The sequence below is a fragment of the Lipotes vexillifer genome, unplaced genomic scaffold (assembly GCF_000442215.2).
Source record: "Lipotes vexillifer unplaced genomic scaffold, Lipotes_vexillifer_v1.1 scaffold1115, whole genome shotgun sequence".
NCBI lineage: Eukaryota > Metazoa > Chordata > Mammalia > Artiodactyla > Lipotidae > Lipotes > Lipotes vexillifer.
In genome coordinates this window covers 1,385,363-1,397,506 of record NW_006792080.1, presented here as the reverse complement: position 1 = coordinate 1,397,506, position 12,144 = coordinate 1,385,363, and the positions used below count along the sequence as shown (strand labels likewise).

General features: G+C 54.8%; 1 protein-coding gene across 2 annotated transcripts in view; it reads right to left on the bottom strand.

Moving 5' to 3' along the window:
* Nucleotides 1-5,703: 5,703 nt before the first annotated feature.
* Nucleotides 5,704-12,144, bottom strand: part of SEC61A1 (SEC61 translocon subunit alpha 1) — a 12,471-nt gene continuing 6,030 nt past the window's right edge. The window contains exons 6-12 of one of the 2 annotated variants that reach the window (XM_007465268.1): nt 11,763-11,872; nt 11,332-11,485; nt 9,734-9,894; nt 8,321-8,518; nt 7,923-8,114; nt 7,459-7,535; nt 5,704-6,096 (exon numbers count right to left, since the gene is read on the bottom strand). In XM_007465268.1, coding sequence (XP_007465330.1) covers nt 5,910-6,096; nt 7,459-7,535; nt 7,923-8,114; nt 8,321-8,518; nt 9,734-9,894; nt 11,332-11,485; nt 11,763-11,872 — 1,079 coding nt within the window. In that variant the 3' untranslated portion in view covers nt 5,704-5,909. The remainder of the gene's footprint in view (nt 6,097-7,458; nt 7,536-7,922; nt 8,115-8,320; nt 8,519-9,733; nt 9,895-11,331; nt 11,486-11,762; nt 11,873-12,144) is intronic. The other variant, XM_007465269.1, reaches the window with a different exon arrangement.

The window sequence follows — 12,144 nt, the reverse complement described above, 5'->3', positions numbered from 1 at the left end:
GGGGTGGGGGGGCGCACGCGCGCGCGGGCCGCCGGTCCCAGGACACGCCTGCGCGGCCCCGCACGAGGGTTGGGACAGCTGTGAGACCTCCTCCCGCGGGGCTGCCAGCCTCGCCCACGGCCCGGCGTCTCTGAAAACCCCGGGTCTGGTCCGGTCGCCCGCACGCTCTCCCCGGCCCCGTGCGCGAGGGCGTACAGGCTCCGGACAGCTGCCGGCAGGCCGCAGGGAAGCAGTGTGAGCCGGTGCTTCGGGGGCGGACTGGAGGGCTTCCCCGAGGAGGTGACGGGCGAGCAGCAGCTGGGGTCGCGCCAGGCCCTCCTCCCCCTTTCCGGCGTCTCCGCAGCCTCCCCGCCACGCGCCGCCCGCCACTGCGAGGCCACAGCGCCCACACGCTGCGCCCGCGCAAAGCGCCGCCTGCCCCGCTCCTCCTCAAGGGGGCGTGGGCAAGCCTGGCAAGGCCAGTGGCGGGCAGGGAGGGAGTGTGTGACCGAACGCGCACGTGGGGAAAGAGCAGTCAGGGAAAGCTTACTGAGCTGGGCTTTTAATTAAAAAAAAAAAAAAAAAAAAAAAAAAAAAACTCTCTCTCTCTCTCTCTCTCTCTCTCTCTATATATATATATATATATATATATATATATATATACACATATATATACGTATATATATACATACATATATATACATATATATATATATACATATATATATATATGAACATGGATCAAAATGTAAAAACTGCAAAGCGGTGTAGGTGAACAATCTCCTTCGCCCCCTGCCGTCAGCCACCCTATGCTTCCCAGCATCTATTAGGAAAAATTTCAAAGATAAGGAAAGTTGCAGGGCTCTGGAGCAGAGAAGAGAGAATGGGCAGAGGCCCGGGCTTTACTACGTATCCACGACTTAGCACTACGCTGAGTGAAACAAATCAGACACAGAAAGCCAGATACCTGTGATCCCACTTATATGTGGAATCTAAAAAACAAAACAAAAAAAGAAGCTCGCAGATACAGGGACAGGTCGGTAGTTGCCAGAGGTGGGAGGGAGGGGCTGGGTGAAATGGGTGAAGGGGTCAAATGGGTGAAGGTACAAACTTGCAGTTATAAAATAAATAAGTCCTGGGGATGTAATGTAGAGCATGGTGATGATAGTGAATAACACTGTATTGCATATTTGAAAGTTGCTGAGAGAGGTCTTAAAAAGTTTTCATCACAAGGGGAAACAAATGTGTAACTAACTGTGCGTGGTGTTGGTCGTTAGTTAACTAGACTTACTGTGGTGATCATTTTGCAGTATATACAAGTGTTGAATCATGTTGTACACCTGAAACTAATATAATGTATGTCAGTTATATCTCAATTTTAAAAAGGAAAAAAAAGTCGCAGGAACCCGTGGATACCCGTATCCCTGTCACCTGGGTGCTCTCCATCTTCCCTCCATCCTTCAGTCCATTTTTATCCTGTCTTAAGCGTTTCACAGTCAGTTGCAGACATCAGGCCTCATCATGCATATATGTACTTTTAATACTTTAGCATATGTACAGTTACCTAGAGTTGGATATTTGTTTGTTTGTTTTTTAAAAGGTTAAATGTATACACAGTGAACTGCACTAACCCTAAGTGGACAATTCCATGAGTTTTGACAAATGAAACCCAAGTCGTGTCAAGCATGTTCCTGTCACCCCAGAAAGCTCCCTTAGGCCTCTGCCCAGTCAGTCTCCAACACACTAACCAGACTAACCAAACTAACCAAACTAATCAGCTTTGCCTGCTCTGCAACATCATAAAAATGGGATCATAGCGTGTGGACATCTCTTTTGTGATTGGTTTCTTTCAACCGCCTTTGAATGGTGAGATCCCAGCCCTCGTGTCAGCAGTTGTTGTGACGTCGGAGTGTGATGCTGTGCTGTTTGTTCATCTATCTTTTTGTACAAGTCTCTGGGTGGCATCCCATCTTATTTCTTATTTCTCTGGGGTAAATACCCAGGAGTGGAATAGCTGAGCATAGGATACGTAGATGTTTAGTTTCATGAGAACTTGCTAGGCCTTTTCATTACATACAGTCAATTTTTTATCCCTCCCCCTGACTCTACCTTTAAACACAAATAGTAGCATACATTGTTCTGCTTCTTGTCTTTTTTTTTCCCCTCAACAGCACATCCTGGAGTTTCTTCTAACTCAGGATGTAAAGGATATTCTCCTAGTTCTCCTAGTTCCTTTCCACAGAAAGGAGGTGCTGTAATTTATTCTCTCCCCTTCTTACGGGCTTTTAGATATTTCTCTCCTTATCGAGCTGGGCTTTGCAGGATGAACAGGAGTTTGGCAGGCAGACAGACAGAGGGAAACTGCGGCAATTCCCAGAGGCTTGGTGGGCACCACAGAACTCCAACTGTTAGGACGTGGCTTTCTGAGGGCGGGCGCAGCTCTCGCCCTGTGTACCCCGGGACCTGCTGTGTGCCGGGTGAGAGGAACGGGTGACATGGACGTGTGCTGGCCACAGGCTTGGGGCGGAGTGATGGCACGTCCCAGAGCGTTTGGGGCAGGGGCGTGAGGGGGGGGACTGCCCAAGGGACAGTCCGTATGGGGCTCTCCGGAACCAGGCACTGATGGACGTGTGCTGTCCACAGGCTTGGGGCGGAGTGATGGCACGTCCCAGAGCGTTTGGGGCAGGGGCGTGAGGGGGGGTACTGCCCAAGGGACAGTCCGTATGGGGCTCTCCGGAACCAGGCACTGGTGCATGTTGCAGTGTGCGCCGAGGCTTCTGCTGACCCTTGGACGTTGTCACACGCCCACCTCCTGGCTCTCGTGTCGGGAAGCCAGCCTCTAACCTGGGCCATGGGCTGACCCCTCGGGTGGAGATGGGCGGCTCACCCGTTTCCCCCGCACGTCAGCTTGCTGAAGACTCAGCCTGGTGGGGACTCGGCCCAGGAAGGGCCTTCAGCGGGCAGGGGTGGGGTCAGCAGGTGGGGCCAGCGGTGGGACTGGAGCGGGGCCGGCTGACTGGAGTGGGGCGCGTTTCTCCGGGCCCCTCAGTCCTCGCGCCGACGAGGCCCCTGGCAGAGGTGCCTGCAGGAGGAGTTGTGTGACCGTTGGCCGCAGTCTAGTTCCTGGGGCCTGGTTCTTCTCGGGAGCCGTGAGAGGACGAGTTCTCCTGTGGGTCGTGGCCGGTGCACAGCCCGCCCCACAGGGTGGGAGAGCTGCCCCACGGCTCCCAGCACAGAGGCCACAGGCGGGCAGTGAGGGCCGAGGGGCCGCCCATGTCACCTGAGCCACGCAGGCTGCTGCTCGCACGGGCTCTGCTCCCGGCCACAGGCACAGCCAGACTGCCGGGCAGTGAGGGGATGTATGCTTCCTGTGGGCAGGAGCTTTTCTGACTTGAGTTTCTGGAGGTCCGAACAGGGCTGCCTGCCTGCCTGCCTGCCTCCCTCGAGTTTCAGTGCCTGCTCGCCTGGCTCCTGTGGCCGCGTGGCTTGCACAGGCCGGGCCCCAGGCCCTGTCCCTCCGGGGCTCCCAGAGGACCTCCTGCCCTGGCTGCACAGCACCTCAGAGATCAGATTTCCAAGATGAGGTCTAAGGCTCTACGTGGAAACCCTGAGGCTGAGCCGGCTCAGGAGGAAGGCCGGCCACATGTCGTCGGGCACCACAGAGGAGAGGGTGGTGGTGGAGGGCTCGGGGTGAGGCCTCGTCCGGCCGGGCGCGTCGGCTTCACAACGTGGGTGAGCGGGAGGTTTTCTCTCACTTCACCCTGGAAACACCTGCCATTCCACTCAGTGGAAACAATCGGGAGCCTTTCTGCACAGCACATCCAAGGGAGCAGCCACTGCGCACGCCACTGCTGTCCACAAGATGCCGGGGGCCCAGGGCAGGGTGGAGACCCTCCCCAGGCCTACAGGTTCAGTGCATAAGGTCGCTCGGCTGGAGGGCGCTGCGCTCACAGGACAGACGACGCCCCACCGTCCGTTCCTGCGGGGGCTGGAATGGCCCACGTGCTCAGCACCAAACCAACACCCGAGTGTGTAGCTGGCACCATCACCAGGACAAGGAAGCTTTCCAGGCACGCGCCTTTCTGAAGAGGGACTTCCATCAAGGGAGGCACCTGGGAACCCCGTGCAAAACAAGGGCCCAGGCCCCAAGCCGCACACCCCTCCTCACTGGCCTCAGTAACACAGGAGAACTGAAAACCAAGAGACCACCACCAGGTGGCTTGTAAAAAGTTGGCTTTATTTGTCTCTTAGTCACCTTATCTCAGTTATGCCATTTTGGCATCCACAGTGACAGTCCCCTGAAAGCTGGGGTCAGCCCCACCCCCCCGTGACCAGTGACCGCAGGGCAGGAGCCCGAGCCACGCAGTGGTCAGAGGCTGCAGCAGGGCTGCAGGGGCGTCAGGTCTCCGCTCGGGACTGGGTCGGACAAGGCCACGCGTGGTACGGTGGGCGCCCTGGCCTGGGGTCGATGGGCTGTGGGCCCATCTGGGCTCTGCCGCCAACTTGCCGGGTGGTGCTGGGCAAGTCTCTTCTTGTCCCTTGGTTGGCCTGTCTCCCGGGCAGCACAGCCAGTGAGGTCTCAGAGCCCCTGTGGACTCAGGCAGGTGCCAAGCTGGCCACCTCGACTGGCTCTGTGCTTTGAAGGCCGCTGTGCACCGCTGCTGGTGGGGTCTGCTTTCTCCACGGGGCAGGGAGAAGCCCTCAGGCTGCGGAGCTCACCTCTGCTGTCTCTGCAGCCAAGCGCTGCTGGTCCCCGAGAGGGGCCTCCCTAAAGGCCTTAGAGAAGGTTCTAATTCCTAAGGTCTAGGTCACCTGTTATTGCAAACAGTTTATCTTAAACATAATTGTGAGTCTTTTTCATATCAAACATGGGTGAAAACGTGGCCAAAAAAAAATCTCTCTGACCCTGATTTCACCATAGATCTAGGGCCTGGGCCCTCGTCTCTCGGGCAGTTTTGGTGAAAGCAGAGATCAGAGCCATCTTGTCATCTGCTTCGCTTGCGTTTGGTCCTAAGCACCGTAAAAATGTTCTAAAAAAATACCAGTGGAAAGTCTTCAGCCTAGAAGGTAGCGTCTGAGGCCAGCCACAGCGCCTCCCACCTCGGGAGGCGAGTGGGAAGGGACACACCATGGAGAGCAAGTTCAGTGACAGCGGGAGGGACTGGACAGCCAGCACCTCAGGGTCCTCCGCGCCACGTCCACTAGCTCGGCCAGGCTCGACTGCAGAGCTGCGGCATCGTGGCCCGGCTCCACCGCTGAAGAGAGAGACGGCACAGCCAGGTCAGCCAACAGGCACAGGCAGAAAAATGCAGATGGGCCAGGGGTCTTCTGGAAAATTCGTCCCTTTCTTTTGGAAGAAGCTCTATCCTAAAAGACAACTTTTAAAAGGGAAAACAATCGTGTCTTCCAGAGAAACCGTTTTAAGCCAGAAGTTCCCGCCTGACTGTGAAGGGGACATGCCAGGGAGCAGCCCACACGCACCAGAAAACACATGACCTGCTCCCAGGTGCTCGCCCTCCAGCCACCCGAGACATTTCAACAATGTTTGTGCTTCTAACCAACAAGACATTCCCTTCGGGGGTGGGGGGGAGCAGCCGAGACCACTGCAGTCGCCGACAGCACTGAGAGGTGCAAAGGTTAACACAAAAGTGACGTGGACACCGGGGACAGTCACTTCTGGCGGTCAGCTGGATAAGACCTCACTTCTACAGTTCTGTTGCCAATGCCAGAATGAAAAGCAAAATTGCAAATTGAAAAATTTCTAGCACTTTAGAAAGTGGAATGAAAGAATGGGAAATTCAAACAGGTTATTAAACCGAAGTCCTCAGGCCACAGCAGCACCCCCAAGACAGCGCCCACAGCATAGCTTCCTTGTTCCCTTCTTGGCCATCGTGGAGCACGCCGCCTCTGCCTGGTCCAGGGGCCACGGCTCAGAACAGAAGGGCCCCCATGCTGCCGACCTCACTCTGCTCCTTGACGAAGATTTCAAAGTACTGGTAGATGATGGTAACCGCAAGCAGGATCCCGGTTCCAGACCCAATGGCACCCAGGAAGTCAGCCAGCACGGAGAGGGCCCCGATGCAAAGCCCGCCGAAGGCCGCGGCCGTGGGGATGTACCTGGGGAGGGAGACGGGTCAGCCACGTGCCGCCAGCAGATCCCTCCAGCCTGGCCTCCCTCCCCCAGGCTATAGGAAGGGTCGGGCAGCCAACCTGCTTACCTCTGAGTTAGGGACCGGACTCCTTTAGGGGTCACTCCATGGCCCCCATAAAGTCTCGTCTACTCACACCTTAATGGTCTAGACTAAGGCTTGCTGTCCAGTAAGTGGCCACACGAGTCACATGTGGCTAGTGAAATGGGACCAGTCCAAAGCAGGTGTTGAAAACATCACACGAGATTTTGAAGACAGGAACGTAAGATATCTCATTATGACTTTTCTTATGTCAATTTGAAATGAGAGTCTGGATATACTGGGTTAAATACAATGTATTCTTAAAATTAATTTCACCTGCTTCTTTTTGCTTTCTTTTTTATTAAGAGATAATGGACACATAACATTTTGTTCGTTTTAGGTGTATCTTTTTACTTTCTTAACGTGGCTACCAGAATGCTTAAAATTTCACATGCATCTTGCATTATATTTCTACTGAACAGCAGTATAAATTCTCTCGGCTTCAGAGAACTCTTAAGGGAATGAACAAAATCGCCCAGCATCTCTGATAGGGATCAGAGAATGATCTGGCATTTGCCATACTGACTTGTGGTTGAGGCGAGCGAGCTATGGTCCCCAGGACAGACCTGGTCCTGATTACAAAACCTGATCCTGTAAACAGACTTCTACAGGAAACCATGCACGTTCATCCAGCAATGGTGGAAGAAATGAGTTGAAATAAGTTGGCTTAAAAGTCTAAGACACTCACTACGGCCAACCCGGCTGCCCAAGAAGCAGCCCCACTGTGAGGGAAGAGGCCTGCAGACTGCGGTGCTCTCCTCACCCCCACCTTCCCCCCAGCGGGTCACCAAGTGCCGGCGGCCTCTCCTGTGTCCCCAGGTTACTGCCCCACCTGGCCCCCAGCACCTCTGCCCAGGCTCGCGATGTCCGGCCCGCCCCCCGGCCCCGACCGGTGGGTCTCAGCCTCCAGCACTGACCTTCCGAATGCTGAGCCCTCCCTGTGCTCTCTGCCAGCCTCCCTAGGCTCACCCGAACTCGGACACCCCTGCAGAAGCCTGACGCTCCCCGCCTCCTGGAGGGGCCCTGCAGGACGCTGCCCGCAGGAGGACGGCGAGGTCCCACGTGGTCAGCTGCCTCAGCAGCTGCCCCGCGGGCGGCCACCTGGACACACGCTCTGTCTCCCTCGGTGTGGCTGCCTCTGAGGAGAGGTGCCGCATGCACTGATTTGCTCTGTCCAGCATCGATGAGCCTTAGCAAGCTCATCGATACTGCAAGGCCCGGGGAAATCTGTCAGCCGGCCAGCACTCACCGGTTGAGTTCGTGGACCATGGACGTCTCTCGGTGGCCCCTCATCACCATCTGCTGCTCCTTCAGCTGCTTTGCAACCTGCGTGATGCCCATCAAGGACAACGTTCAAGTTCAGGCGTGGAGTCGAGGGCCAGGTAGTTCACGGTGGTACCAGCCACAGACTCCCCTCCCCAGCACCCTAACGACAGTGGTGAAGGTAGCTTTAAAACTGCCACAAAGATGTCAGATGAGAAAGTCTAGTTTTAGTTTGGCTGCAGCTTCGCAGGCGAGCATGGATTCATTTACCCTGGGCTCCGTCCACGGCCACGAATGCTCTGGAACCAGCCCTAATGAGGACAAAGCGCTGCGTGCGTTCACAGGCCACCATCCCGGGAGGGGGGACAGGCCGAAAGCCCTGATGCCACTTGCAGGAGGGAAACGCCGGTCCCCGGCTGCGCCCCCCCGGAAGCTGTCTGTCGCACTCACGTCTTTGGCAGAGGAGCCCGAGACCTCGATCCACGTCTTGGAGAAGAAGGCGCAGGAGCCCAGCATGAACACGACGTACACGACGGCGTGGACGGGGTCTTCCAGGACGGAGCCGAAAGACTCGGGAGGAGACAGGTAGTAGCAGAGGCCGCCGACGGGATAGGCGCGTGCCGGGCCGCCGGAGGAAGTGTCCTGGGAGGGTTCGCGAGAGCCCGTGAGTGCCGTTCCCCACCTCAGCCGCAGGCAGACGCTCCTCAGCAGGGGGGAAGGAACGGCTTTGCCCAAGAGCCCACAGTGCAGCTTCTCACCGAAAAGAAACTTTCACGTGAGCTTGTAATGGGCACAATTCGAAAGCGTCTCCGGGTGGGACATCTGGCTTGTGAAGCCGCTGTACTTACCGACCAGGTGCCCAGCAGGCTGACCAGCAGGTTGCCACTGAAGCGGGCGGACAGCATCTGGGAGATGACGTAGAGGTTGGATACGAGGGCGGACTGCAGGATGATGGGGATGTTGGAGGTATAGAAGAGCTTGATGGGATAGGTGTTGTACTGGCCTCGGTAGCGCGCCGACTTGATGGGCAGGTCCACGCGGAAGCCCTGAGAAGCCAGCAGAGCCAAACGCCCTCACTGCCTCGCTCCAGCCACGTGCCAGGCGTGCCCCCAGGGAGCTGCCCCGAGCGGCGGTGCCCAGGGCCCCACACCCCCTCCCCAGCCAGCACTGCACTTGGGGGCACACTGACAGGAGGGTCCCGACAGGCTGGCTTAAAATGCCCCTGAGCACAGCACAGTGTTTCTGTCAAAGACAAACAACGTCCACCACGTGACAGCCACCTCTACAGGGAATGCGCCGGAAGTTCCGACGGGCGCTCCAGCGCCTTCCCCGTGCCCCGACCCCGTGCCCCGACCCCGTGCCCTGACCGAGGCCACACAGGGCCTCCACGCCCCGGCCTCGCAGCCAGCACGGCCCCCTTCAGGCTGTTCTCTGTCATTACAGAAAACCTAGGCTCTCCTACTTCCCCACGAACATAACTGCTCCCTCTGAAACCCCTGGAGGATAGAAACGGTTTCCTTTATGAACGTTTGCAGTCTCCCAGTGCCTAGAACAGAGTTCAGAAAATAGAACATTTAAAATAAAATCTTCACGATCCGACCCCAAGCCCGGGAGGAGTTAGCCTGTCATTCACCAGGCATCGGACTAACAGTCTTGGCTGAAGGAACAGATGTGTTCGGTCCTCAGCACGTGGTGGTATAAATACCTCTTCACAAGCATTAAACTGCTTTCTCAACTGCTTTCCCTTCTTTTCTTTTCAATAAATGTCAGGATACAAAGTGGCTGATTAGAGAATACAAAGACCAATCCAACTACAGAAAAGCAACGGGCAGTTCAGGTCTCTTATTCAGAAGCAAGTTACACAGACTCACAACGTGAAAGGTAAGAGGTCTCAGGAGGATGAGGATACTGCCTAAAAGCACCTACAAACTTTGGGCAAGACAGCAGTGAGGTCTTAGGCTTTGATTACTTTTCACTTCTCTTGAGCTATAAGACCTTGAAAAAAAATCTTCTCTATTTGCTGACAGTCCCACAACCCAAAGGAACACGGTTTCAGAAACGTTATATCTGCCTCAACTGTGTTAGTTCAGGCAAGTGCCCGTGATGCCATGGAACCTGCTCCTTCAAATGCCATTTCATCATTTCAGTGCGATACGGTGGGTCACACTACCCCTGGGGTGTGGACGTGGGACACGCACACCAAGGCCTCCTGAACCTTAAATGCAGATGTCAAAACTCCCCAGGGCTGGATCTGAACGCACCTGGAAGTAGATGACCACTGCAAAGACAAAGATGGTGGCGATCAGATTCATGAGGTTGGGGAGATTCTGGCGGTAGAACGCCTCGCGAAGGGCTCGGACCTTGTCTGTGCGTGTGGCCAGCAGGTGGAACAGTGCAATGATGGCACCCTCAAACTCCATTCCTGTTACAGGAGAAGGTAAAGGAACAAGCAACTCAATTTGGCTCTAAGCTTCCTAGTGGCCAAAACCGAGAGGAGAAGGAATTAGTCCTGTGACTCACAGTGCCTGCTCCTATAAGCACAGGGACACAGTGAGGGCTCTCAGCCCTCGTTTGTTTCTTCTGTAGAGATTTCAACCTGCAGAAATAGGCTATGCTGCCTCTTTGAGTTAACTGATCTTATTTTTTTGGCTTGTGAGTCAGTGGCCACCAGACGTGTGGAACAATCAACTGCAAAGTCCAAACAGCAGGGTCTGCTCACCTCCAGCCGAAGGGGTCCTGCCTGAGGAGGGGCTCAGAGCTGCCTAACCCACGTCCCTGGGGACTCCAGGGCAGCACAGCGCCCCCCAGCTCTGGGGTGCTGGCTGCCCCGACAAGGCGGGCTTGGGCTCTCTGCTCCTCACATCGACGGCCAAGCAGAAAGGACAACACGTGCGCCTACCACACGGCCGATCTCTAGCGGAGTTCACGCCCTACCACAAGAGGGTGCCCAGGGATGCAGGCCAGCAACAGAGCCAGGAAAACACGGCTAGGAAGTGGAGCGAGCCCGACAGAGGCCCAAGGAAAAGAGCAAGAACGGCCTTCTGTGGTCTGGGGACCTATTTTTAGTCTCACTAATGAGATTATGTGGTCTCTGCAGGTCAGGGACTCTGCTTCCAGCATTCACTTCAAAGAAAAGCCAAATGTGCATGAATATTTATTTCTCACGGGACTCTCTTGAGTGAATAACATATTTAGTGATGAAAAAAGCTGATTTTCCTTTCCTAATAAGTCATACTTCCCTGAATGTTTAGAACTTCTCATTAAAAACATCCTCTGTAACAAGATTTCCTTGGCACTTGTTGTGGCCATTAAGATAGAATACTCACATTCGCCAAGCATCTACTGTGAGCCAGGCATCACACAATTTCATGTTATCTCTCATTGAATCCTGGCAACCAAGGGCACAGCCAGCATCTGAACCTAGCTCATGAGCACCAATGTTCCTGCCTCTTTTACAAAGTTGCCCTTTGCGTGACCAAGTGTTTTGGTTCAGTGATTTCATTTTTAGAAACTTATTCACTGAGAGAAACTGTCAAAACATGTAAAGATGAACGTATGAGGATGTTCACCATCTCACTGCTGTAATAACAGCAAAGGCTGGAAACAACCTAGACGTCCACCAGAGGCAGGCTTGTTGAAAGAACCTGCTTCATCTTTGCAGTGAAATCCACGCTGTGCTCAGAAAAATGAGGCAGGATAACGTACTCTGGCAGGGCGAAAGTCTACGACGTACTCTTAAGGTGAAAAATGCAAGTTACGTATCATCATGAGCATAAACCTGTGTTTTAAAACACATTACAGACGCACGGAGAAAAATCAGAAGAGATGTACTGATGGAACCCCGTCCCCAGGGTCTCACCTCGGCCGGTGTTGACAGTGGTGGGGCTGAACGCCTTCCACACGATGGTCTCGCAGATGTTTGTGGCAATGAAGAGAGAGATCCCAGAGCCCAGGCCGTACCCCTTTTGCAGAAGTTCATCCAAAAGCAGGACAATTAGGCCAGCAACAAAGAGCTGTGAATGTTAAAAAACAGAGGTAATGAAACGCAGAGACTGCACTGCTGCTCCCCACGGCGTGGTGCTGTCCCTCCTAAGGAACTGGTTTCTCTGCCGAGGGACCTGAAGGCTGAGGGGACCCTGGCTGGTGGAGGCTCCTCTGTGAATTCAGAAGGGCAAACACAGGGCTCGGGCTTCTTCCCAGGAAGAGTTCCTTTTATGCTCGATTCAGATCAGTTGTTTGGCAAGTGTGGGTGTGAGGGCGCCTCAGGAGGGGGTGCCGGCCTAACCTTACCTGTATGGTGATCAACAGGCAGATCCCAGCACCCATTTCAGAAGGGTCTCCGTACATCCCTGTCATCACATACACGATGGACTGGCCGATGGTAATGATCATGCCAAACACTAGAAATGAGAAGAAAACTGTTCTCAGGGTGGGGCCACCCACGGTGGTAGAGGAAACACCTACCAGGCACCAGCTCCGTGCCGGGCACTGCGGGAACAAAGGTGAAGACGACTGACCCTGCCTCCAAGGGGCTCGTCCAGGAAACACTCAACCACCGCACGGTCAGAGTGATAATAATACACAATAACTGAAGCGGCTGCAACAAAAGCGCGTGAGCTCTTTAATTCCACCTCCTCCTAAATTCACTTCCCTTCGGTGATGGGAGGAGGGA